At 37.0% G+C, this 12,508-nt stretch overlaps 1 protein-coding gene across 1 annotated transcript in view; it reads right to left on the bottom strand.

Annotated features, from left to right (window-relative positions):
• plppr1 (phospholipid phosphatase related 1) overlaps nt 1-12,508 on the bottom strand; it is a 61,893-nt gene that overhangs the window by 10,292 nt on the left and 39,093 nt on the right. The window contains exons 3-4 of the mRNA XM_079598928.1: nt 8,684-8,872; nt 1,375-1,507 (exon numbers count right to left, since the gene is read on the bottom strand). Coding sequence (XP_079455054.1) covers nt 1,375-1,507; nt 8,684-8,872 — 322 coding nt within the window. The remainder of the gene's footprint in view (nt 1-1,374; nt 1,508-8,683; nt 8,873-12,508) is intronic.

Here is a 12,508-nt window from a genome sequence, read left to right on the forward strand (position 1 = left end):
TCATAATTATAGAGCTTACACATAGCACAGGGAGGTTTTATTTGAAATTCTGAACTAAATTTACAGAAAAAAGGCAAGCAAAAAGTTAGTAACACAATAAGAACAAATTAACAAATAGCACAAATAAATACAATGGAATAGAGAGAAATGTAAAACAGTTTATCAGGTGGGTCTAACTGTAGCATTCAGAAAGAAATACTATTAAAGTAATCAAATGTAAAATAACACTGGGTAGTCTTTATTGTAAAAAATAAAAACAGATTAATGTTTGCAATTAAAGCTACAGAAGTGATTCAGTCAAGAGCAGTGAGTGATTTTCTCTTTTGCAGCAGGTTTATTAGGCTGCTGTCACTTTAAGAGCTTACGCATGGATATAATACACTGTTACACGACAACATGCATTATTTTTCTCAACTATTTACGTTACAAATCAGTGTGTTTAACTAAATACTTGCCAAGACGGGCATTTTGACATCATTTTGTGTGTATTTGACATTTAAGCGCAGTAAGCCACTCAGCTTCAGTGGCGCGCACGCTTTTGGTGTGAGTGTGAAACCTGTGGTAATGCAAGGTATGTGTCAATTCACCGTCAGAGAGAAGAGAGCAACACAGAGCAGCTGGTATCGGTGTATCGATACTGCAGAAAAGGAGTATTGGGACCGGTTTAGATATTTCAGTTTCGATAAATATCGAAATATTGATATTTTTGACAACACTAGTTGAGTTATCGATGTACCATGTACATGTGAGATTGCCACGAAGACAAAAGATGAAAATAGGGTAATAAAGCTTAAAATCAACTAGTGTTCTCATCTTATTAAAACATTATCTTCTATGATGTTCAACACACGACTGTTAAAATCTCAGAAAAATAACGTTTAGAGTTTCATGGCCCTTTCTAATTTGTAATCATAAATATATTTACAGAGTGTTCCCAAAGTATATATTAAATGATATTTGTTTAACAGCATATTTTACTAAGTAAATGCTTTATTGCCAATACCAATAACTTTGTCAAATGGATTTTTTTTTCAAATGTTAAGAAAAAAATGACTAATAATTATAGCTATTCAACAATATATTTGAATCATTTTAACATTCAAGAAGCAAACTGCTAATGTTTTTGTTTATCATTTATATGATCAAAATATATATTTTTAAATTTCAAGAAATGTACTTCAATCATCCTCTAAACCCATAACAATAAACGTTTTGTTTTGTTTTGCCTTCATTCATGACAAATCACAGTCATTGCATTAGCAAAAATCCCAACAATGCATTATCTCACCATGGTGCCATCAGTTGTGACAACTGGAAAACCCATATTGGACCAAAACAATACTGAGCTGACTCCCAGCAGAACAGAAGACTCACCAATGAAGCGAATGATTCTGCGGATGAGAGGGTTTAGGTAGCAGCACTCTCCAGTCACAATGGTTTTCTCCTGGGCTATTAGGGCTTCTCTAGTGGACTTCATGATATACATGGAGATCTCCCCAACAAATATCTACAGACAGAAAAAAAAAAGATAGATTTAAGCAGTTAATGCATAATGCGAGATTCAGGTCTATTATATTTTTTGGCCTTTTGCTCATTATTAAATTACTTGAACCAAAAACAGTCACACTTTACGGTAAGGTTATGGTAAGGAACGGTTCCAGATTTATCCACTTGAGCTTAATTAAGCACGGCACGATTACAAACCATTCCCGGCCCGGAATTCTCATCACGGTTGGCTAACCATGCGGAACTGTGCTGGTCGAATGCATGACGCATGGGATCTGTTGTACTTTTACTTCTGAGAGCTCACTTAAGTATTAATAGTGGAGTTTGCTTAGGTTTTTATTTGGATTCTGTATTATGTATAATTAGTATTAATGGGCCAAGTTGATTAATCAGCCATTAAGAAAATTATGTTTTAGAGGGGTGGTAAAATGCCATTTTCACAAGATGTAAAATAAATATCTGATGTCCCCAGAGTGTGTGTGTGTGAAGTTTTAGCACAAAATACCCCACAGATATTTTTATATAGCATGTTAAAGTTGTCATTTTTTGAGGGTTTGCAAAAACGCACCGTTTTGTGTCTGGCCCTTTAAATGCAAATGAGCTGCTGCAGAGGGCGGGGTTTCAAGTGCTTGTGTGTGTTAGCAGCTGCGATTACCTCACGCAGACACACTAAAATGACAGAAACTGTTCTGCCTTTAACGTTAAAACGGAGTCAGACAAAGATGGAGACTCAAGAAGAAGTAACAACATGTAGAAGCAACAGGACGTCTCTGAATGGTTAGTTGATGAATTTATGTTGCTGATGTGGAGTTAACTATCTTCAATTAGCATATTCTGTCATGATCATCTATAAATCGCTCGTATAGGAACTGTTGTGAGATGCACACAGGGTGACTTTCTATTGCATGTGAGAAGATGGATGCTAAAGTTTGAGCTGACTCACAAATGTGCTCGACTACAACAACTCTTCCTCTTCTCAACATGGACTGCGTGTTCCCGGGGGCGGGGCTTATGTACATTTTAGGGTTGGTGATGTCACTAATCGGGAGGAATGTTGTGTAGTCCTTACCAGTCGTTTGTTATGGTCCTTTTCTTTAAAAGCAAATATCTTCCTTTGCTTTGAACTTTGAGCGTTGTAACTTTGCAGATGTTTTTTATGCTCAAACAGCAACATTACACACTAACTAAAGTTAGAAAAGTCAAATCATACTTTACCACCCCTTTAAAGGGATAGTTCACCCACAAATGTAAATTATGTCAGTAATTACTCTCCCTCATGTTGTTCCAACCCCGTAAGACTTTCGTTCATCTTCGGAACACAAATTGAGATATTTTTGATTAAATCTGAGAGCTGTCTCACTCCTCCATAGGCTTCTATTGTAATTTAAACTTGCCGGCCCGTCCAAGTGACTACAGTGGCTCAATCTTAAGTTATCAAGCGACAATAATATTTTTGTGTGCAAAAAAATCCTATTTATTAATTATTTTCTTCCGTGTGGGCCTCTGACGCGAGTTCACGAGAGCGCCACGACGCATGCGCGAGAACTTGATAACCTTTTCTCAATTGGCAGATGCAATTACCTAGCAGCCTATGAAGGAGTGAGAAAGCTCTCAGATTTCATCAAAAATATCTTAATTTGAGTTCTGAAGATGAACGAAAGTCTTACGGGGTTGGAACAACATGAGGGTGAGTATTTTTTGTAAGTCATTTTTGGGTGAACTAACCCTTTAAGTGTCAAAATCTAGGTTTGTCAGAAGATAAGTACATACACTAAATGAAAACCACCCCAAAAATGACAGTGCTGGTTGAATGTGTGTAGTGACGTCACATGGCCACTCAGGATTAGTCACTTGTCTGTTGCCTGGCTACCAGTTTCTCTGTATCTGACCAAGCTCACTATTTCAGCAAAGTAAACAAGTTTAAAACAGAAATATCTGTTCATCCTCCATAACGCAGTCGCTATTTACATCTCATACCATCTGTAAACTCTTGCGTTACAAAGGGAACTACTGGCACATTTGTATTACATCCCAAAGAGCTCCGTTCTCGGAACCACAGTGGAAAATCAAACCATATCCGCGCCGGCGGGGCCGGATCGGCACGGAACGGGTTAAGCAAACAAGAATGGTTTGGTCAATGTTCAAAATTTCAATCTAAAGACCGTAAAGTCATCATTTGGTTTTCGCTACTGCACCTTTAAATGGGATCATGCATTAAGAAATGTAGATTTCCTGGATCTTTTGACATGTAGGAGGTCATTGTACTATACAAACATCCTCTAAGTTTCAGAACTCAAAACTTCCTCATTAGTCCAAAAACAGCTTATATTGAAACCAAGCTCTGAAGACGTCTAGTTTCAGATTTCGTCAAATTATGACGTAATAAAGCAACGAAAAACGACCTCTGGGGAATCATATCAACACCTACTTCTACATCATCACATCTTTGGCCCCGCCCACTGATGCGTTCGTGAGATGAGACGGAGAGAAGAGAGATACAGGATCACTGGGCAAAAATGCCATTACCTTCCAAAGGATCCTGGAAAGTGCTTATTTATGTGAATGTCTCTAGCATTATTTGTTTGTTTGGTACATTTCACTGGATACTTTGGTAAATCAGTTGCAATTTCGGCGCAGGCTTTGTGAACAGACTTTTACAGTAAAGATATGGACCTGGAAGTAATGCCACAACATGTATGTGGCAAGCGAGGCTGGTGGCGCGAGTGCTAAAGAGTCTCGAGCCGTCTCGAGTCTCATGGAAGGAGATCCGGAAGGATAAAGGGAGTGAGGGCAGTGCAGGACGAGAGAGGACCAGCCTGGACTTTATGTCGGTGTTTGTATTGTTTACATGAGGTAGTTATCTGTTAGGGGCTTCCGCTTTACTTTTGTTTTCTTGTTTGTTTATTTTGATATTAAAGTTTATGTTGAACTTTCGTCAGTTCCCGCCTCTTTCTTCCCTGAGCCTTGAACATTGTTACAAAAACATACTAACATTATAAGTGCCTCAGGAAACATTAAAAGTGCAGTTCATGATCCCTTTAAGGCATCTGTATGTAAATGACATCTGTTACGATTGGCTAACTTCGTCACATGTGAAAACAGGAGCAGTTCAAAGTCGCTGAACTGCCACACAGGAATGTATACAATGTATACATGTGTGCACTCATATGTTAATGAGCTCCTGGTCGTGATATCATAACCATGATGATTTTTTTTAGAAGTGTCAAGTTAATGTTCTGGGACTTTGTGAATGTTAGAATGACACAGAAACTCTTTTAACAAAGAATTTCTATCTCCATTTTACGAGCAAGATCAGGTGTAAGAAGTCCTTTGTGCCGTGAAATTGAGTGAACCTCTAATGATCAGTTCACTTTGCCCTTGCATTATTTTTAATAAGCCAACTGTGACTAAACATGGTGTTTCGCACTAATGGTAATAATAATGACGATGTACAAACCCAATTCATACTTTTGGGTATTAATTTGTTTAAAGGTAGCAATATTCAAGGCGTAAACATCAAATATTATAAACATTTAAGCAATATTTCAGCAAAAAAATATATATTCAAAACCCGTATGCTGTTATTTTATTTGTGGCACACAATAGAAGCATTTCAAAGAATCTTTACACGGCCCTTTTATTCTCTCCATACTTTCCCTTCCATCAAATCTCTAAAATCTCATCCTTAATTATGCATAATCAAAATAGCAGATTGAGTTGGCTACAACATACAGTACATCATTCAGAACCGAAGGCTTTCTGATTATGATTCATATGTGCTCATTTTCAATCTAAACACAAATGTGAGGGAAACAATTGAGACTACTTCGAGCTGACTTTCCCTTGTGGTGAAAATCAAGCTTTTAATGTTGTTTATATGTCGGTGGTGTTATTAATAAGCTTGAAGACTAATCATGTTTACATTCATAAGTCGGCAGCATTTCTGAGTATTTTCTGCTTAAAACTGCAGTGAACCAAAGACAGTCTCAAAAACACGGATTGAAACCGCTGGTTTTTCTGAAGTCACAAACTACCTTGTAACCAATCACGTCAACGTGCCGGCGGGCTTTAGCATATCATTAACAGTGAATCTCGAGAGATGCCAGGTTATCCCTGTATATTTTTCTGTTGATATGAAAAATCTGGGACATTTAGCAATATAGCGGGTGAATTGTGTATATGATGTTATGATGAACTGTATGTCTTTCTCCACTGACGTTATTAGCCGTTTTATAACGTAGTCAAGCAAAAGGCTAATTATGTGTCCGATGTTGTAGAGAGCGATACATTAAAACGCATTATAATTCACTCTTCTACTTCTTCTGAATCAGTTTCTGGTTCAAACATACATGGCTGAATTAAACCAATATTTCCACTTGCCATACTCAGCGACTATAGACTATAGATATAGAAAGGGACTTTAGTTTACCTCAGTATAGAGTTGACTGAGTGGATCTCTGAGCTGGTGTGAGTGATTGGAGACGGGGCTAATTTGAATATTCATGGTTCCACGTATACTAAATGAGGCAAGGGTGTAGAGTTACATTCAAGCTATTTTAACTTTAAAAAAATCACGTTTAAATATGCCATTTTGAACCAATCAATTGAAACTAATCCCAAATTCATGCCGACTTTTAAAAAAATTGTCTGTTCCTTACAAAAATATGTTTTATTTATTTATCTATGCTGGGAACGTCAACGATAAAATTGCATGTGCATTTTCTTCACCCAAAGGTTTCAAAGGAATTATACAAGTTTCATAACCATTAACATACATCATTAGAAAATCAATATAAATAGTGTAGACTTAAAAACATCTCAATTTGACCGTTTAATAAAGTAGATTTGCTAAATTGGATGCATGTTTCCCACAGCATGTGTACGTCTCTATACAAAACAGTCATAAAACATAATAATAGCAAAGTTAAAAGACGAAATTTACTAAGAAAAACCTGTTGATGGAATGAATTTGCATAGAAAGGAAGTGCGTTTGAGCTTAAAAGAAAGATAATGACAAAAGTGGAGCCGTTTGGGGAATTTTCACCTAAAAGACACAGCATTTCACAGGCCACTTTGAAGTCAGATATTACTCAGCCACTGACCAATTCTCAAGTTACCAAATGCAAGAGGTTTTCTATTTTCTGCCATACAGAGGAGAAATAAAGTTTGTCACAGGGAGGGAAAAAAATTCAAGACCAGAAGCAGCTTCTGCAGTTCTTTTTATCTCTGGAGTAAAACTCTGGCTTGTTTAAAGCTGATTTCTGTGCCTGGAATGATGGGATTGGACTGCAGTGTTCATCTCTTAGGATAGTACAGTACAGATGCAACTCCAGTCTGTTGCTTGAGATATAGGCAGGGTTATAAAGATGAATAATTACACTAGGAATGTCCAAAACTGTTTGGAAAAGGTACAAGAAACCTATGGTTGGATATGGTCAGCCTGAATGTCATCAAACCTATCATGAGTCATATAAGAAAAATCAATTGTTACATAAAATTATGCAAAAATAAAGATGTTTACTTACAGTATGCATATCTACAGATTTTTTTTTCCACCACAGAATAAATAAATACTCACAATTCTGACTTTTTTTTTCCTCGCAGCGCTGATTTTGCTCTCAATTGCAGGGTTATTTCTCAATATTATTGACTTTATATATCATAATTGTGGAAAAAAGTATGAACTGTGAGCTGTAAATTGCATAATTAACTGTGAGCTCATAATTGCAACTCATCTCATAACTTTATTTCTTGCAATTTCACGCAGACTTTTTTCCTCCAAATTGTGAGGTATAAACTTTCTCACAATTGCAAGTTTATATCACAAAATTCTGAGAGAAAAACAAGTTTCCTGTCATTTTTTTCTCAAATTTTGGTGATATGAACTTTCCATTGTGAGAGAAAAGTCAGAATTGTAAAACAACATTTTTATTTTGTGCCGTAAACAAGCTTCCATATATATTCCCAATTCATATTACCACAATTAAAAAAAACAGCGCAACTATTTATAAAGTATGGTAGTAGTATTTGTTGTACTCCTTTAATTTATGTAGGCTACTAAGGAGATCATGAGGCTTGTTGAGGTGTGTTAGGTGTCTAACTTATTTAGACCATCAGATGTTTGCCCGGCCAACAATAAAACGAGCAATAAACCTCATATGAATATCACAGAGACTTCACAGTGGGTTTTTGAGCCAGTAACCGCCCACCCAGAACACCCGAGCTTCAGGTTCTGGAAACACACTTCACATTTACTTCTGCAGTGAAAATAACCTCAGAATGGAAAATAAATCATAACGGTCTAAAAATAAAAGCTTAATTTCCTTCATTTTACTTGGATACTGATTGACCAAACCAAAGTCAGAATCATGACAAAATATGTTCATTTCAATCGACAGCACATCAAGAATAACGACTTATATTTCATTGTATTCTTGATAAAATGTACAATTAAATGATTATACACATCCGCATGGTGTGACTAATCTGTATAACTCCTAACAGCTTCATAGTACATTTGGCCCAAACAAAGGCTGTAAAACTGAGATCATCATTTTCAGCAGAAATGAAATAAATTCACTCTAATTTTCTTTAGTGGTTGATGTTTTATGCTCCATGTGCCTATTAAAAGGATGTGGGTCACACACAGAAACCCCACTCTGGAGATTACATTCAATTCCCCATTTATGTTTTACACTATAAAACAAAACAAAAAAGCATTTGTGTGTAGTATTTGTGTGTTGGTATTGCAGTGCCCTCTGGTGTTCATGTCCAACACATACAAGAAAACACACTTTATTGGGGGGAAAATCTTTCCCCATTATTTTTTTGGGGGGGATTATTCATTTCAAAGGAAACATTTTACAATAAGGTTTCATTTGTTACTATTAGTTAACTTTTTTATCTTTACCTCATTACCTTGTAGAATGACTTAAATCAACAGAAACTAAAAAACAAAATGTACACACACATATCTGAAATATCTCACTTTGCATGTAATGAGTCTATATAATATATTAGTTTCACCTTTTAAGTTGAATTACTGAAATAAATGAACTTTTGCACGATATTCTAATTTTTCGAGTTTCACCTGAATTGTAACAACCCTAGTAATTAACTAGTCCGTAAACTAGTTTGGAGGACTAGTCTTGGACCATCTTGACCCATGTGTACTCACAATGGCAGTGGGCGCCGCCGCCACCACGCAGTAGAGGATGAGAGGAGGGATGAAGCTGCTCTCCTCCGGCCCGGGGTACGGCTTCATCAGGTCAGCGTCGTTGCAGAAGAAGCCCTGGACGTGGATCCCAAACGTGTCTGTGCATTCAAAGTAGTACGCCAGCAGCACCGTCCCGGCCATGATGACCAACTGGAAAGACAACATGAAGAAACAAACTTAACAGAAGTATCTGTCGAGATCTTTCACCATTTCGCCTACACAATCTCCGCTCGGGAAACCTCTTGTAAGCAGCGGTGTCCATCTGTTGTTCTGTTTGCATTAGGCCCACTTGGAAGTCATTCATTTGTATCCTCTTTCATTTCCAGCAGGGTTACATAAAAGGCCTTTCATGAAACATTTGAGACAGCATTGCAGAGAGTACGGCTGAAGGCACTTAGACGCGTTACCACCGAAATTACCCGGAAAACAATTTGTTCAAGGATTTATTTTTTTTTTTTCCCAGATCTGTTGCTTTCTGCGTTCCCACCACGGTCTAAAGTACCGCGAAGATTAGGCTGCACGCACCGCAATTTTTTTAAATGGTGGAAGAAATTAAATGCTGCTTGGAGTCAACCAATCAAAATGCAGCATGAACTCCCCAACCAATCAGAACGTTTAGTGCCCAAGTCCCGCCCCCATGAGTTCCTGAACTTTGAAAAAGTACTACCTCACAAGCAGGGACTTTCTGAGGGGGACATTTTTTAAAGGGAACTTAATTAAGACCCTGGTTCCTGCAGTCGAAACACACGGAGTACCGCCCCAAAGTTCCCAGTTCCTGGGTAAAGTTCCTATGGTGGAAACGCGGCTTTGATTGACTCCTATAGTATGAAAAAAAATGGTTACACACCCTTTGTTTACGGTGAAGTAGTTACATAGTACTTATTTGAGTAAGTACAGAATAATATTAACTACATGTAGCCTACTTACTATATAGTTACGATTAGGGTTAGAGTTTGGTTTAGGGTTAGTTACTTGTAATTATGCATAAGTTACTGTTAATACTAAAGTAAGTGCATGTAGTAATGTGTAACTACGTCACCTTAAAATAAAGTTACCAAAAAAAATACTATGGAAGTCAATTGACATTCTTCAAAATATCTTCTTTTGTGTACAACAGAACAAAAACTCAGGTTTAGAACAACCTGGGTGAGTAAATGTTGACAATTTTTATTTTTGGGTGAACTATCCCCCTTTAAGGAATTGTAAAACACTTTGGGTGTTATTGAGGTGGAGTACAGGTAAGGTTAGGGACAGGTTTGGTGGTGTGGGTAAGTTTAAGGGAAGTCTCAAAAGTGTAATTATAGATGTAATCACAGTATAGAAAAAAAGTAATTCCTGGGATTTAAGAATCGATATCGGTTCATCAGAATGAGAATGAGTATCATTATTTTCAACCCAAACTTCGTTTTCAAAACTGGCTCGTTTGGAGCGTTTGTTTCAAAACCTGACACTTTCTTCTTTAGTTTGTTTAATTTGATTTCCCTTCAAGTCCCTGTTTCAGAACAAAGATCAACAAGTCTGAAACCAGTCTAAGATGAACGATGGGATTTAAGTTTCAACATTATTCTTACTCAAATGCTGCCCTATAGTCCTCCCCCAGCAAGTGCACGACATGTTTTAACCACTAGGCAACGACACCAACCTCTAATTCAAACGATAGGCCACACCACCACATCAGAAGTCAAATCAGGACAGAAGAAGAGCATATCAAAGCGGGTTGAATATTGTCTTACTGCACTTCTCAAACTCGGACTCTGAAACAACACAAACTCAACCCTGCAGCAATGGACTGAGTCAGCACCTCATTAGTATTTCATGAGCCCACGTAGCATGATTCCTCATGCTTGACTTAAGCGATAATATAAGGGCATCATACAGTGCCGAAAGGGAAGCATGTCTAACCCAATTACAGTCGCGATCCACTGACACGGCACTTTTCTTTTTAGTAGCCGGATTCAGAAAATCAGCCTCAAACTATAGGTGGAACATAAGGGTTATTCAGGGTAAAATTAACACTTCACTGGAATAGACAGCCTTACAAAAAAGCACTTGAGGTAATATTAGATAGCAATCCTATGCTACGTTGCTTTGATGCATACCATGGGTACTGAATGATTACCGCAGTAATCTAGCGACATTTAGTGTGGCTTTAGCTACATTACTTTGAGAGGATTTCAGAACCGCTGCAATGCGAGTTGGAGGTAAGTAGTATTAGCTTGTTAGTTAGATACAGGATTCAATGTTATCTATGCCAGTGTTGTTAGCTATTCAAGGCCTTTGGTGTGCAATGGTGTGCCACAATTTGAGTGTTTGTTTACCATCTCTATTTCTTGAACTTCGTGCTTTGCTCTTGACTTCCAATCGGGCTTGAACGGGTAAAATCAGTGTAAAGTCGGGTAATGAGGTGTAGTCGTTTACAGTTGAGCAGCAATGTTGTAAATTGGGGCACTTTAAAAGCATCTCATGTGAAGAAAGTAACTATTTTATGGGGTGGCATTTTTGTAAGAATTTTTGAATGAATTTAATGTGATTTATATGTAACTGTAAAAGTGTGCACGAGGTTCCACCCCTAAACCATCAGTGGGGTGACAAATGAGATGACAGCATTATATTAATAAGCCTAAAATTTGCAAAACGTAGAATAGTTACGAATTGCCATGAGTGTTGTGCATTTTAAATTGGCTAGGCTACTTTGCAATGGCTTTAAATGTGGCTAATCCAGATCAAAACGATCCATGTTTATATCAGTTTGATTACAGGTTTGATTTTTTTCTTGCTGGTGCGAGTAAATTTTGCTAGTGGTTGCACTGGTGCCACCATTTTACAGCATCAGCAGAACCTTCTGAGATTTGATGTGGAAAAAGAGATTTCTCCACTTAGTCAAGATGTTGTAGCTTTGAATAAAAATGTTTGCTTTTCTGAATATATTGAAATTAAAAGTAAGATTGACAATTTAAAATGTTATCTATTCTCAGAGAAGAGGGTTTTTTGTGCGGTTAATGGAAGTACAGGAATAAATGTTGTTTTGAACAATTTTATATTTAAGAATTGTAAAGCCTAAAATTGTGAAGACTTTCAAAGAAATTAATAAAAATGAGATTACATCTAATCAGTCACAAGTGAATTAAAAGCACTCATGTACGATAAGTTGGGGTTATTTTTATTTTTTTCAATGCAACAAGTTTCCTCAATTTAAGTAGACAGAACTCAGAAAAACTTGTTAGTTTTAAACTAAGTAGATTGAAATTAAGTAATTGCAATTTAATTAGATTAAGTTACTCCAACTTAAAATAAGTTATCACAACACGTTTTCTTTTGTTTCATTAACTTTTACTTGCCAGAGTAACTTGGAAATGTCAAATTCACATTACTTAATTTTTTCAATGGTATTTACTTAATAATTTTAAGGCAGCGTGAACAGTTTATCAGCTCGGAGCAATAATAGAGAGCGCAGCTCGGGCTCAGAACAGGTTTACTCGCGAGCCGTGACACCGTTACTACAGTGCTGGAGATTCAGTGAGAAAGCGCTTAAATTCACTGCAGTATTAATAACATCGCAGTGAGATCTAGTGGGAAGCATTCAAATTCAGCGCAGAATTCTCTGTTATAAACCATATCAGATCAAACAGAGCTGACGTCGAAACCAGGAGAAAAATTGTGCCATGAACGAACAAGTTATAGAAGGCTCAATCACCATGGATTTAACGTAACACTAACTGTAACCATGGTATTGTGGCACAAATAGTTACTGTTTTTACATGAGTAGTTTCAGGGTTCGTACAACCT

This window comes from Phoxinus phoxinus (genome assembly GCF_949152265.1).
Source record: "Phoxinus phoxinus genome assembly, chromosome: 23".
NCBI classification, from domain to species: domain Eukaryota; kingdom Metazoa; phylum Chordata; class Actinopteri; order Cypriniformes; family Leuciscidae; genus Phoxinus; species Phoxinus phoxinus.